Source organism: Mercenaria mercenaria, chromosome 4 (assembly GCF_021730395.1).
Source record: "Mercenaria mercenaria strain notata chromosome 4, MADL_Memer_1, whole genome shotgun sequence".
Lineage (NCBI taxonomy): Eukaryota > Metazoa > Mollusca > Bivalvia > Venerida > Veneridae > Mercenaria > Mercenaria mercenaria.
In genome coordinates, this window is record NC_069364.1 from 262,389 (window position 1) to 278,930 (window position 16,542).

General features: G+C 35.8%; 1 protein-coding gene across 1 annotated transcript in view; it reads left to right on the forward strand.

Moving 5' to 3' along the window:
* LOC123550778 (tubby-related protein 4-like) overlaps positions 1–16,542 on the forward strand; it is a 173,407-nt gene that overhangs the window by 87,546 nt on the left and 69,319 nt on the right. The window contains exons 5-7 of the mRNA XM_053540064.1: positions 4,885–5,013; positions 8,191–8,355; positions 9,238–9,418. Coding sequence (XP_053396039.1) covers positions 4,885–5,013; positions 8,191–8,355; positions 9,238–9,418 — 475 coding nt within the window. The remainder of the gene's footprint in view (positions 1–4,884; positions 5,014–8,190; positions 8,356–9,237; positions 9,419–16,542) is intronic.

The following is a 16,542-nucleotide window of genomic DNA, read 5'->3' on the forward strand; positions in this document are numbered from 1 at the left end:
GTATCTTCCTGTACAGCTTTCCATTGTCCGCAACAAGGAACGTATCTTCCTGTACAGCTGTCCATTGTCCGCAACAAGGAACCTATCTTCCTGTACATCTGTCCATTGTCCGCAACAAGGAACGTATCTTCCTGTACAGCTTTCCATTGTCCGCAACAAGGAACGTATCTTCCTGTACAGCTGTCCATTGTCCACAAAAAGGGAAGTATTTTCCTGTACAGCTTTTAGTTGTCTGCAACAAGGGAGGTATTTTTCTGTACTGTGAGCTGTCCATTGTCCACAAAAAGGGAAGTATTTTCCTGTACAGCTTTTAGTTGTCTGCAACAAGGGAGGTAATTTCCTGTACAGCTTTCCATTGTCCGCAACAAGGAACGTATCTTCCTGTAAAGCTGTCCATTGTCCACAAAAAGGGAAGTATTTTCCTGTACAGCTTTTAGTTGTCTGCAACAAGGGAGGTATTTTTCTGTACAGCTGTCCATTATCTGCAGTAAGTGCTGTATTTTTCTGTACAGTTTTCCATTGTCCACAATAAAGGAAGTATCTTCCTGTGCAGCTGTCCCATTGCATGCAACAAGGCAAGGTAGTCCTGCAGTAATGTCTTTATACCATCCTTTGATATGTCAAGGTCTAAGCAATGATGTTACCACCCTTTGATATGTCCAATATCAAAACAAAACTCTAAAATACTTTAATGAGTCCCAGGTCAAAAGAATGACAGTACCATCCTTTGATAGGTCCCAGGTCTGAAAGACTGACAATACCATCCTTTGATATGCTGAATTTATAAAACAAAGATAGTGCAGTACTTTGTCCATGTCCATACTTTGATGAAGCCTTTAATGACAACAGGCAGTTTGAAGATATTACATTTTTGGTCTACAACAAGGGTATTAATCATCATGCCTGTTCCGAAGGCAAGACTGTCTTTAGATGTACATTATATCCATTGAGAGCAGCAGTGTCAAGATAGCCTTGTGATAATGTGTTGATGACAAGGCAGAATACAAGACAGTAAAGTTAGACAACTTCTGAGGATAAAGCCATTCAAAGATTCTCTAGGCATTCAATGATTGTCACTAGTGATACAATAACAGATTGCAGAAACTGACACAAGACTGATTACTTTTAGAAACATGCAATTTTTGGATTTTTTTCTGTGATAGTTTGGAAATAAAAATAGTATAAGTGACAGTTTGATATATGAGTGTCTAGGACATGTCTTATTTATATTCTAGTGTTTTATTCTATCTCCTTTGTGTTGCTGTAAATATACTCTGAGGCACACATTTTCTGGTATCCATGGCGCTATGAAGTTACCTATGACAATAATTTGGTGATAAATCAAAGGCACCTGTCACATTTTGGTCATAAATCACAGTATTCATTTCTGTACTATAGTTATAATACAATCTGTATAGTGGCTCACCACTGAGAATACCTTAATGTGTTTGTTGAATAGATTTTGTTGTTCCAGGGTTTTTGTATCCCCCTGACAACAAAGTTGTAAGGGGGGGGGGGGGGTATACTGGTTTCAGGTTGGCCGTCTGTCCGTCAATCTTGTGCGCACCATCTCTCCTTATCCCCTTGACAGAATTTAATGAAACTTCACACAAGTGATCAGTACCAACAGTAGTTGTGCATGGGGCATGTAAGGTTCTTTTAGAAAAAAAATTTGCAGAGTTATGGGACTTTGTTTTTTTGTTACTATACTATATACATAGACACAATCTTGTGCGCACCATCTCTCCTCATCCCCTTGACACAATTTAATGAAACTTCACACAAATGATCAGTAACAACAGTAGTTGTGCATGGGGCATGTTAGGTTCTTTCAGAAATTTTTTTTGCAGAGTTATGGGACTTTGTTTTTTTGTTACTATACTATATACATAGACACAATCTTGTGCGCACCACCTCTCCTCATCCTCTTGACACAATTTAATGAAACTTCACACGAATGATCAGTATCAACAGTAGTTGTGCATGGGGCATGTTAGGTTCTTTCAGCAACAAAAATTGCAGAGTTATGGGACTTTGTTTCTTGTTAACATACTATGTACATACAGTCTGCATATGCAATCTTGTGCGTGCCTAATCTACTAAACCCTTACACACAATTTAATGAAACTTCACACAAGTGATCAGTACCAACCCTAGTTGTGCATGCTGCATGTTACATTCTTTTAGATAAATATTCTGCATAGTTATGGGACTTTGTTTTTTGTTACTATACTGTATACATACAGTCTATATACGTACAGTCCACATAATTATGCAGTCTTGTGTGTGTCAAATTGCAATGTACTGTGTCAGTGCATGCGGGGGGTACATTCATCACCTTTAGTGATAGCTCTAGTTTTAATTAATGATGTCTTTAATGGAAGATAAAATATTTACCTTCTATTTAAGGCAGGTGTCAGTGATAGAACTATTAGAGAACTAGTTCAGAGTATTTCTGGACAATTATGATATTGTTTTAACAGCAAATTACATTCATTAACAATCAATAACTTGACAGAGAAACTATGAAATTCATTTAAATTTGCATAAATACCAATACAGAAACAAACCAAAAAATTGTGACATCTTTACACTATGAAACTGGCTCTTGAAATTAAATTGTGACATCTCTGCACTATCATTACTTGCCTGTGAAATTACAAAAATATGACATCTCTGCACTACTATTACAGGCCTCTGAAATTACAGAAATATGACATCTCTGCATTAGGATCACTGGCCTCTGAAATTACAGAAATATGACATCTCTGCATTAGGATTACAGGCCTCTGAAATTACATAAATATGATATCTCTGCATTAGGATTACTGGCCTCTGAAATTACAGAAATATGATATCTCTGCATTAGGATTACAGGCCTCTGAAATTACAGAAATATGACATCTCTGCATTAGGATTACAGGCCTCTGAAATTACAGAAATATGATATCTCTGCATTAGGATTACTGGCCTCTGAAATTACAGAAATTATGACACCCGTGCACTATGATTTCTGGCCTCTGAAATTACAGAAATCTTGACACATGTGCAGTATGATTACAGGCCTCTGAAATAACAGAATCTTGATGTCTTTGCACTGTAATAACTGGCCTGTGAAATTATAAGAGTCATTGACATAATTGCACTATAATTACTTGCATTTATAGATTCATTATTTAAGGAGTTTGTATTGATTGGAGGTGAAAAATATGCTGACAGCAGATCACTTTATTGTGTTAGATAATTAGACAAAGGATGGTTATTGTATGTTGCCATACAAGCAGTGAGACAGTTATTACTTGACATAATTATAGGAAAACTGTAATTGTATTGGAAATAAGGTTACCATTGAAGTAACTAAATGTATTAATTTAATATATATATATATATTGATTCATTGTATGTATAAGGCTTGTCTCTAAGACTTCACATCACAGGACCTGTAGTTTATTTCAGAACAATTTACATTATATCCCTTAAACATCTATTTTTCAAGCAAAACTTTTATTAAAGAATAATTGTTGTCTGCAACATGCAGATGAACTTGCAAGGATGGAATGAGTACCACTTCCAAACTATTCAACTCCATTGTTGTTAAGTGTAAATTGAGGAAACAGAACTTACCCCGTCCTTTACAATTCAGGACCGCTAGGGTTTCAGTGGTTCTCACCAATACAGTTTTTAGCTTGACTATTCATAGAATAGTAGAGCTATTGAACTCGTCCATGCATCGGCGTCCGCGTCCCAATTTGGTTAAGTTTTTGTATGTAAGCTGGTATCTCAGCAACCACTTGAGGGAATGGATTGAAACTTCACACACTTATTCACTGTGATAAACTGACGTACATTGCACAGGTTCCATAACTCTGTTTTGCTTTTTTTACAAAATTATGCCCCTTTTTTGACTTAGAAATTTTTGGTTTAGGTTTTGTATGTAAGCTGGTATCTCAGTAACCACTTGTGGGAATGGATTGAAACTTCACACACTTATTTACTGTGATAAACTGACTTACATTGCACAGGTTCCATAACTCTATTTTGCTTTTTTACAAAATTACCGGTATGTCCCTTTTTCGACTTTTTTGTATGTAAGCTGGTATCTCAGTACTCACTAATGGCAATGGATTGAAACTTCACACACTGTCACTGTCATGATCTGACATGCACAAAGCAGATCCCATAACTCTGTCTTGCTTTTTTACAAAATTATGCCCCTTTTTTAACATAGAAATTTTTGGTTAATTTTTTGTATGTAAGCTGGTATCTCAGTATCCACTAATGGGAAAGGATTGAAACTTCACAGACTTGTTTACTGTCATGATATGACATGCAGTGCAAAGGGTCAATAACTCAACTTTGCATTTTACAAAATTATGCTCCTTTTTCAACTTAGGAGTTTTTGGTTGAATTCTTATATGAAAGCTGGTATCTCAATACCCATTTATGGGAATGCATTGAAACTTCACACACTTGTCCACTGTCATGAGCTGATAAGCACTATGCAGGTTCCATAACCCTATTTTGCTTTTTTACTAAATTATGCCCCTTTTTTGACTTCCGTTTTTATTCAATCGACAAGGCTGTTGAATAGTCGAGCGTTGCTGTCCTCCGACAGCTCTTGTTATCTGTATGGTTGTCTGTAATATTTTCAGGTTGTTCTAGTACAGGTGAAATGAACCTGCAGGTTGTTCTAGTTAGGTGGAGTGAACCATGTTATACTTTCAGGTTGTTCTAGTAAGAAGGAATGAACTAAGTTATCTTTTTAGGTTTTTTATGTAGGTTTAATGAACCATGTAATCTTTTCAGGTTGTTCTAGTTAGATGAAATGAGTCATGTTGTATTTTAAGCTTGTTCTAGGTGGAATTAATCATGTTATATTTTCAGGTTGTTCTAGTGAGATGGAATGAACCATATCAGAAGTTAGCTACATGTGATGCTCAGGGAATTATTTTTGTTTGGATCAAACATGAAGGAAGATGGTCTATAGAGCTCATCAATGACAGAAACTCTCAGGTATATATACATGTAAAATAGACAGAAACTCTTACTAGGTATATACATGTAAAATTGACAGAAACTCTCGGGTATATACATCTAAAAAAGACAGAAACTCTTACTAGGTATATACATGTAAAATTGACAGAAACTCTCTGGTATATACATGTAAAATAGACAGAAACTGTCCCTTTTTAGCCCACCATCATCAGATGGTGGGCTATTCAAATCACTCTGCGTCCGTGGTCCGTCGTCCTTCCGTCCGTCCGTCCGTCATTCCGTCCTTCCTTCCGTTAACAATTTCTCGTTATCGCATCTCCTCAGAAACTACCAGGGGGATTTTGACCAAACTTTGTCAGAATGATGTATTGGTACCCTAGTTGTGTCCCCCTGAAAATCAGACTGGTTCAACAAATTTTTAGTAAGTTATGGCCCTTTGTTTATTTCTATAATTTACATAGATTTATATAGGGAAAAACTTTGAAAATCTTCTTGCCCCAAACCACAGCGCCTAGGGCTTTGATATTTGGTATGAAGGATCATCTAGTGGTCTTCTACCAATATGATTCAAATTATTTCCCTGGGGTGTAATATGGCCCCGCCCCGGGGGTCACATGGTTTATATAGACTTATATAGGGAAAAACTTTGAAAAACCTCTTGTCCAAAACCACAGGGCCTAGGGCTTTGATATTTTGTATGTGACATCATCTAGTGGTCTTCAACTAAGATTGTTCAAACTATCCCCCTAGGGTCAAATATGGCCCCGCCCCGGGGGTCACATGGTTTACATAGACTTACATAGGGAAAAACTTTGAAAATCTTCTTTTCCAAACCACAAAGCCTAGGGCTTTGATATTTGTAATGTAGCATCGTCTAGTGGTTCTCTACCAAGTTTGTTAAAATTATCCCCCTAGGGTCAAATATGGCCCCGCCCTGGGGGTCACATGGTTCATATAGACTTATATAGGGAAAAGTTTATAAAAACTTCTTGTCAATAACCTACAACATTCAGATTTGGACCACATGTATGGTTTTGAGTGGCAAGATGAACCTTGACATGAGTTGACCTTGATTTTGACCTAGTGACCTACTTTCACATTTCTGTAGCTACAACCTTCAAATTTGGACCACATGCATAGTTTTGTGCACTGAAATAAACTTTGACCATGACATTGACCTAGTGACCTACTTTCACATTTTTGAAGGTACATGCTTCAAATTTGGACCACATGCATAATTTCGTGTTCCGAAATGAAATTTGACCTTGATTTTGACTTTCACATTTCTCAAGCTACAGCCTTCAAATTTGGACCACCTGCATGGTAATTGTACCGAAACAAACTTTGACCTTTACATCGACCTAGTGACCTACTTTCACATTTTTGAAGGTACAGGCTTCAAATTTGAACCACTTGCATAGTTTTGTATTCCGAAATAAAATTTGACCTTGATTTTGACCTAGCGACCTACTTTCACATTTCTCAAGCTACAGCCTTCAAATTTGGACCACATGCATGGTTTTGTGTACCGAAACAAACTTTGACCTTTACATTGACCTAGTGACCTACTTTCACATTTTTGAAGGTACAGGCTTCAAATTTGGACCACATGCATAGTTTTGTATTCCGAAATAAAATTTGACCTTGATTTTGACCTAGTGTCCTACTCATTTCTCAAGCTACAGCCTTCAAATTTGGACCACTTGCATAGTTTTGTGTACCGAAATAAACTTTGACCTTAAGATTGACCTAGTGACCTACTTTCAAATTTCTCAAACTACAGTCTTCAAAATTGATGCACATGCATAGTTTTGTGTACAAAGAACTTTGTCCTTGAAATTGATCTAGTGACCTACTTTCACATTTCTCAAGTTACAGCTTTCGAATTTAGACCACATGCACAGTGTTGTGTACGGAAATGAAATTTGACCTTGAGCTAGTCAGTAAGTCTTGAAATTTGGAACACACAAAAATGACACATTGGTGGGCGCCAAGATCACTCTGTGATCTCTTGTTTGTTTGTTTTTTATGTTTAACGCCATTTTCAACAGTATTTCAGTCATGTAACAGCGGGCAGTTCACCTAACCAGTGCTCCTGGATTCTGTACCAGTACAAACCTGTTCTCCACAAGTAACTGCCAACTTCCCCACATGAAATATCAGAGGTGGAGGACGAATGATTTCAGACACAATGTCTTTTATCAAATCATCACGGAGAACATACGCCCCGCTGGGGGATTGAACCCGTATGTTTCAGTACGGATAACTAAGTTTTATTACGTTTAACTACGGATGAATAAGTTTCAACCAAGTTGGACTAAAGTCACGCTCAAATGGCTATGGATTGCTCAAACTTTTGTGCATTTTCAAAAGTTGGAGAAACTTGCAAGTTTGGGATAAGTCTTGAAATACTTTTTGACCAAGTGTTGGTAAGGATTGATACGGATTACTACTTTGAAGTACGGACCGGTATGGATGACTACGTTTCTGTCCATGGGTAGACGTTGCTATCTGCGCCGTATGTGTGACTGGGGTTTAGATTGACAGAAACTCTCGGGTATGTACATGTAGAATAGACAGAAACTCTCAAAGGGAATCAAAATCTGAAACTCTTAAACATGTAAAGTTGCCCGAGTTTTCTTGTAAACACGTAAGGAGGGTACTAACACCTGAAAATCTCAGAAAAATGTATCAGTCAGATTGTCAAAGTATGACTTAGTATTGAATCAGTAGATTAGGTAAAATGAAGATAGACTCATTACAGACACTAAAGACAGACATAATGATTCACATTAAATTTTCTAGATTTAAAACTTTAATTGTTGGTTACTCCCTTAGATAGACTAGCATACAAGAAGGTTCTATAGAGGAACAATGTTACTTTAGATTTGTATTCATGTATGTCTGAAATTTGTAAGATTCTTACCTATTTTGAGGTTTATAGTTGCTATAGTTTTGTTCCTCCTGTCATTGAAGTATAGGAAACTGATTGATTTGTCTGAAAAGAGACATCCAGATATTCACTTAAGCTGTCTACAGACACATTTAAATTCATATGTTGCATGCTTACAGTTGACTTCATGGTAAACTATAATGACAATGAAAGAATTGACATATCACCATGGACAGAATTTCTCTTGTGGCCATGGAAACAGCAATAATTCTCTTTTGATGAAGAGTTTCTTTTCGTTGTAGGTGACAGATTTTGCTTGGTCCCATGATGGACGAATGGCTTTGATTTGTTACTGTGATGGCTTTGTGTTGGTTGGTTCAGTGGCAGGTCAGAGATACTGGTCCTCTATGCTCAATCTGGACAATACCTCAATTACCTGTGGTGTGTGGTCACCAGATGACCAGAAGGTTTGTTCTCATTTATGCTCTGTCTAGACCTAAATTACCTGTGGTGTGTGGTCACCAGATGACCAGAAGGTTTATTCTCATTTATGCTCTGTCTAGACCTAAATTACCTGTGGTTTGTGGTCACCAGATGACCAGAAGTTTTGCTTTCATTAATGTTCAACCTGGACAGAACCTCGATTACCTTTGATGTGAAGTCACCAGATGACCAGAAGGTTTGATTTATGCTCTGTCTAGACCTAAGTTACATGTGGTCACTAGATTATCAGAATGTTTGTAAACATTTACAGTATGCCTCATTTTGTAAATAACTTGAAGGCATATAAGGTAGGGTCATCAGGTGACTAGGAGGTATGTAGTATAGCCATTTATATAAAATCTAGACCTAAACTACATGTTTGGTATGATAAGAAACAACTTTTTTCAGTGTAGACCTCAACTACATGTGGAGTGTGCTCACATAATGTATAAAGCCTGGTAGTTTATACTCTGTCTTGACTGTGTTTCAAATAAATACGTGATCTGGTCCACTGGGGGTTTGTGTTGGTACTCGTGCTCAGTCTGACCTAAACCTCTGTTACATGTGCTGATGAAAAGTTTGTAGTGTAAGAAAACCATTATTTCTGACTAATATGAACAGACAGATTGTTGTTCAGAATTCCTATAACAATTGTAAAAGAACTTTGGGTCATATTAGATGAAATTCAGTTTGCGAACAGAAAAATGTTGTTCAGAATTCAGGTAACCTTTGTGAATATAATTTTGGTTTTATGTCAGATGAATATCAGTTTATTCCATCTCACTTTATAGCTAGTTTGTTTTCATTAATAAATATTTAATTGTAGCATGTTTCATTTAATTGAGTCTTAAACTTTACTATAAAAGGTGATGTTTGGGACTACAGATGGACAGATTATAGTGATGTCATCACAGGGTGCCATGGTTACACAGGTCACTGTGTTAGAAGGCATGGAGATAACTTCCATTCTATGGTCTTGTGAGAAATTCAACATGGAAGAAGAGGAGAGTAACCATGACACTGCTCAGTGTGAACAAGGACATGACAGTGAGTGTTAAATGTTACTGTACATGGGTAATTTTTGGTCACTTTTACTGTTTAATATACATGACTGTTTTAAAGTTGCAGGTTGATCTGTTTGTTAATGTTTGCAAAAGTTAAATTATCAGACAATATGCCATCTGTAGGACACGATCTGATTGAGATAATCAAGTCATGTAAAAGTCTGTGAGTGTAACATTGTTCTATATATCTTACGATTTATTGGTCTGTTAGTGTAACATTATTCTATACATCTTGTGATTTATTGGTCTGTGAGTGTAACATTGTTCTATATATATTTTGTGGTTATGGGCTTGTGAGTTTTACATCTTTTTACCCCTTTGATGGATTTTCAAATAATTTTGCATAAAATGTTCTGCTACAATGTGAGGACATTAAGTGGTCAGTTCAAGGTCAAGGTCATAAGGTGAGATCAGATGGGATAGTTGGGTTTATGTGCTTTCTCTGAAGTGTTAGGAATCAGTCAACATTTCTTTGTCTATTAATCAGTGCAAAAAGTGCCTAACTGTTGATTAATCATGACAAAAGTCAGATGTATCAGTTATGACCAAAATAAGATTAAAAAGCTAAACTTTTCTATTTTTGTCAATAATATATTTTTTTAATACAATGCCTATGCATTGTTAGTTATCCAAACTCTTGTCTAGTTAGAAATAATTTCACATGCACATTATTACTTAACCCTTTACCACACAGAACAGAAGCCAAAGTAACCTCTTTTACATAACACTGATAAGTGATAATCAATAATCAATAATCGGTATATGGCTGATAAAGGTGACTGTCTTATCTGAACAGAGGTGTTGGCATTATTTTGTGATTACACACACACATGTTAAAAATGTCATTATTTTAATATTTTCTGTAAGTTTGACATTATTTTTGTCAATATAAAGTTTATAGCAATTTAAATTCTCTTTCCGATGATACAAAATTTATTGTAGTTTCTCTTTGAGTTTCGAAGATATAAAGTGTTAAAGTACGAGAATATATATTTTTAGGCATAAAATTCTGTTTTGGATTACTTTCACATTGAAATTCATATACAATTTCATTTTGATGTTTGAAAGTTTGATTTATAGTTAATAGACTTATCTTCCGAATCAGAATTGGTAAGTATTTATATAAAAAACAACCATCAAACTGAATAACACTACAAAAATAAAGGATCGTAAAATTTCTGAAAGTGCAAAAAGATCGTGGAGATCGAGACTCGTAACCGACTACAGTATTCTTGTGCTAAAAATTAAATATTTTTAAGATAATGTTACGTAATATTTTGATGATCAAACGTCGGTACATCACGGGTGACTTCCGCAGCAATTAACTCTTGGGGTGTCATAAAATATTTGAAAGCCGCGGTCCTTCTGTTTTGATTAACACTTCCCGTTATGTGAGGCCATAAATTCCGAGCCATCGTATACACAAATTGTTGTTTAGGGGAAATCTGCATGTATCACGTGTGACCTTCATGACCTAACACATTTAAAAATACTTTGATGTTAAATGGTTGTTATTTTTAGAACGATGAAAGCCCCGCGAAACGGCTAGTTGCAAGCAGTTTCTCAGTAATTTTCCATGACGTAGCGTCGTGCACATGTAGGAAAAAACCCCGGTGTCTTTCTTTGCAAAGTACTCGATAAATTTAAATAGTAACCACATGATCTTTTACGTAAATAATGATGACGAAATCCCATATTTTGAGTTAGTAAACATCCGGAATTTGTTTCTTTAGGAAAAGAACGAAAATAAAGCGATTGATTATGAGACACGGGATAAAACGATTCTGTTCAAATGGCCGTTAATCGGTATAATACGTTTCTATCGGGGAACCAATAGACACGGGTCAATACGTTTCTGTTTGGTAATCGATAGATACGGTGATAAACATATCCATGTGGGAAAGGTTAAGAGAGGCAATTTTACTGTATTTTGCTTATTTTAGGGTCACTATTAAGACATAAAAATTTGTCTTAGGACATACAAATTTCATAAGCAAAGAACAATTTTGTTGATGATCACACCATGGACCATTGATACATGATTGGCTTACACTGTAATTAATCAGCACATCCTGACTCTGTGTATTTGAACTTTTCGAAGGATTTTCATATAACTTGGCTTTAACATTTGCCATAATGAGATAATGTTTTGAATGTAACATTCAGTCATGTAGGTCCAAAGTGAGTGCCATAAGGTCATGTATGTTTCAGATAGGTAGTATTTCATTTTCAAGAATTATCTTTGTAAACTTTTAAAAGAGTTTCAAATAACAAAGCATAAATGTATCCAGAATGTATTCAAAATGAGATCCAAAGTGAGATGCAGTGCAGAATGCAATATTAAGTTCAAGGTCAAAGTTGAGTTTAATAACAGATGTATCCGAAAATTGGTACAGTTACCACTTGCTGTAAATCCAGTTGTCTCTGTATTTGTTCCTAAGCCGATTAAGTACATGAGAATGTTTCAGCCCAGGTTTTATTGTTATGTAAAATCAATAATTGCACATTAAATGAATAATCCAATTTACTTAATAATCAGTAAAACTATAGTCACACTTCGCTTATAGGTATCATAATCTGTTCACACATTGTGTTGTGAAGTAAGGTTGATCCGTTTATATCTTCAAATTAGTTGATCGCATGAGTTGTTAAAGACGAAATCTTGCGGTTGCATTATTGAGACATTAAACAAGACATTTGACAGGTTGGTTCTGCAAGAAGTGGCATATTAGGTAATAGCGAACCAGTCTTTTTTTTTTTGACCACACAACCATTGAAATATATAGAAAAATGCTGGGTTCTTTCAAAAACTGGACAGGTCATATTTTCGGACATGTCATTAAATGGAACTTTTCTGTATAAAAGGTCAAATAGGCAAATTTTTATGTTTGCACTTTTTTTATACCCTTTTGAAGCATTTTCAAATAAATTTATATTAAGAAGTTTCTCTAAATAACTCATTACAAATGTTTGCTGCAATGAGAAAACATGGAGAATTCAACTTTCAGTCATGTTGGTACATCAACTTTCAGCCATGTTGGTACATGGTCAAGATTGTATGGTGACGGTTATATAAACAATTTCTTCATGTCTGCTCAGTATTTTTTATCTCAGATGGATTTTCAAATATCTTTACACAAATGTTTGCTATAATGAGAGAACTTACAGAACACAGTTTTCAGACACATCAATTTAAGACTAACACATCAACTTGTGCTGTTGCCAGATAGTTCATGTCAATTCAACCTTCCTTTTAAATAAAACAGTATCAGGAGACATTTGCATTTTCCATTAGCAGTTTCTAGTCACATGATCCTGATGGATGCAAAGTATTTAAGTTTAATTTTACCTAATTCTTTTGTGTTACATATAGTTAAATGGGTGTAAAATTGCATGGTGTGTAGCCATTGTATGGCATTGTTTGTGTAGTATAGATTAAAGGGAGTGCTTCCATTGCTTGTTGATAGCTAATTTAGTGCTTACGTCACTTGTTTATAGCTAATTTAGTGCTTACATCACTTGTTTATAGCTAATGTAGTGCTTCCATTGCTTCTTTATAGCAAATGTAGTAGTGCTTCCATCCCTTTTTTGTAGCTAATATAGTGCTTCCATTGCTCTTTAGCTCACATGTCACAAAGTGACAATGTGAGCTTTTGTGATCGCGCAGCGTCCGTCGTCCGACCGTGCATCCGTGCATGCGTAAACTTTTGCTTGTGACCACTCTAGAGGTCACATTTTTCATGGGATCTTTATGAAAGTTGGTCAGAATGTTTATCTTGATGATATCTAGGTCAAGTTCGAAACTAGGTCAACTGCGTTCAAAAACTAGGTCAGTAGGTCTAAAAATAGAAAAACCTTGTGACCTCTCTAGAGGCCATACTTGTGAATGGATCTTCATGAAAATTGGTCAGAATGTTCACCTTGATGATATCTAGATCAAGTTCGAAACTGGGTCACATGCCATCAATGACTAGGTCAGTAGGTCAAATAACAAAAAAACCTTGTGACCTCTCTAGAGGCCATATTTTTCATGGGATCTGTATGAAAATTGGATAGAATTTTTACCTTGATTATATCTAGGTCAAGTTCGAAACTGGATCAACTGCGGTCAAAAACTAGGTCAGTAGGTCTAAAAATAGAAAAACCTTGTGACCTCTCTAGAGGCCATACTTTTCAATGGATCTTCATGAAAATAAGTCAGAATGTTCATCTTCATAATATCTAGGTCAGGTTCGAAACTTGGTCACGTGTTGTCAATAACTAGGTCAGTAGGTCAAATAATAATAAAACCTTGTGACCTCTCTAGAGGCCATATTTTTTATGGGATCTGTATGAAAGTTGGTCTGAATGTTCATCTTGATGATATCTAGGTCAAGTTCGACACTGGGTCAACTGCAGTCAAAAACTAGGTCAGTAGGTCTAAAAATAGAAAAACCTTGTGACCTCTCTAGAGGCTATACTTTTGAATGGATCTTCATGAAAATTGGTCAGAATGTTCACCTTGATGATATCTAGGTCAAGTTCGAAACTTTGTCACGTGCCGTCAATAACTAGGTCAAATAATAAAAAACCTTGTGACCTCTCTAGAGGCCATATTTTTCAATGGATCTTCATGAAAATTGGTTAGAATTTTTATCTTGATGATATCTAGGTCAGGTTCAACACTGGGTCACATGAGCTCAAAAACTAGGTCACAATGTCAAATAATAGAAAAAAACGACATCATACTCGGTTTAAAACTGGGTCGTGTGGGGACAGGTGAGCGATTCAGGACCATCATGGTCCTCTTGTTTGTAGCTAATGTAGTGCTTCCATTGCTTGTTTATAGCTAATATAGTGCTTCCATTGCTTTTTTGTAGCTAATGTAGTGCTTCCATTGCTTGTTTATGGCTAATGTAGTTCTTCCATTGCTTCTTTATAGCTAATGTAGTGGTGCTTCCATTGCTTGTTTATAGCTAATGTAGTGCTTCCATTGCTTGTTTATAGCTAATGTAGTGCTTCCATTGCTTGTTTATAGCTAATGTAGTGCTTTCATAGCTTGTTTATAGCTAATGTAGTGCTTCCATTGCTTTTTTATAGCTAATGTAGTTCTTCCATTGCTTCTTTATAGCTAATGTAGTGCTTTCATAGCTTGTTTATAGCTAATGTAGTGCTTCCATTGCTTCTTTATAGCTAATGTAGTGCTTTCATAGCTTGTTTATAGCTAATGTAGTGCTTCCATTGCTTCTTTATAGCTAGTGCATTCTTGCCTCTTTGTAGGTAGTATTTTGATTGCCTGTTTCTTGGTAATGCTTCCATTTCTTGTTCATAGCTAGTGTCTCCATTTCCTCTTTGTAGGTAGTATTTCCATTTCTTGATTATAGCTAGTGCTTCCATTACCTTTCCACTCCTTGTTTATAGCTAGCGCTTTCATTTCCACCTTTTAGGTAGTATTTTCATTTCTTGTTTTTAGCTAGTGCGCCTTTCCATTTCTTGTTTTTAGCTAGTGCTTCTATTGCCTTTCCATTTCTTGTTTATAGCTAGTGCTTCCATTTCCTCTTTGTAGGTAGTATTTCCATTTCTTGTTTATAGCTGGTACTTCCATTGCCTTTCTGTTTCTTGTTTTTAGCTAGTGCTTCCATTGCCTTTCCATTCCTTGTTTTTAGCTAGTGCTTCCATTGCGTTTCCATTCGTTGTTTATAGCTAGTGCTTTCATTTCCACCTTGTAGGTAGTATTTCCATTTCTTGTTTTTAGCTAGTGCTTCCATTGCCTTTCCATTTCTTGTTTTTAGCTAGTGCTTCTATTGCCTTTCCATTTCTTGTGTATAGCTAGTGTTTCCGTTTCCTCTTTGTAGGTAGTATTTCCATTTCTTAATTATAGCTTGTACTTCCATTGCCTTTCTGTTTCTTGTTTTTAGCTAGTACTTCCATTGCCTTTCCATTCCTTGCTTTTAGCTAGTGCTTCCATTGCCTTTCCATTCCTTGTTTATAGCTAGTGCTTTCATTTCCACCTTGTAGGTAGTATTTCTATTTCTTGTTTTTAGCTAGTGCTTCCATTGCCTTTCCATTCCTTGTTCATAGCTAGTGCTTTCATTTCCACCTTGTAGGTAGTATTTCCATTTCTTGTTTATAGCTAGTGCTTCCATTTCCTCTTTGTAGGTAGTATTTCCATTGCATGTTTATAGGTAGTGCTTCTTCTGCAGTTTGCTTGTTTTTAGGAAGTGCTTCCATTTGCCAGGATATAGAGAAGTAAAGTTTAGCTTAACTGATTTTCAACAGTGCTTTGTATTAAATTAATAAGTGCTGTGCTGGAACTTCCAGAGAAGCAGGTCAATAGTGTATATTTCCTTGATCTTCTAACTATCAGTAAATGATATAGATTTAACTTGTCCAAATAGATTAGCGTCAGAGATCGACCGCCTGTACTGTTGTTTCGTGAAGTGACACATCCTGGAACAAAATATCTATTTGTGTCTCCCATACTCAATCATTGTCAGAGAACTTCTCTCGCTGGGATGCCAGAACTTTGCAAACAAAGTCATGCAATATCGCATTAAATGAGAAAATCCAAGGGTTTGCCAGTTACAGTTCACGAAACTCGATGAATATTTATGCTTCTTTTTTATTGTTTGATTTAATCAGTAAAACGAAAAGTCTGCTGAATCCATAATGAAAATCTTGTCAGTTAAAGAAAGAGGAGTAAAAGAACAAAATATTTTATGCTTTTAGAGTGTTACCATAGTAACAGTTGTGCTGAGTTGGAACTTGGTTTCTAGGTTTATTATGTCCGCACATTTCATGGGACTCGTGTTACTGAAATGCAGGAAGTCATTTCCATAAGCAGCCAGAAGAGAACTAGACTGAAAACTTGTATTTGTATAATATATAGATTGTATAATATGTTAAAAATATTTACATATTAATATATAAAACATATTTACAAGGAAAATCAGGGAAAATACATATTTACAGGCATCCTGACATCTTGAAGTATATATCTTATGATGTACAATATCACATGCATACACACCCACTGTGTTTAATGATTTATTGCTTGTTGATAATGTCAGTACAGTAGATAAACGGTAAATTATTATTTTCTGTGTTAACTTATTTATAAGGTTTTCA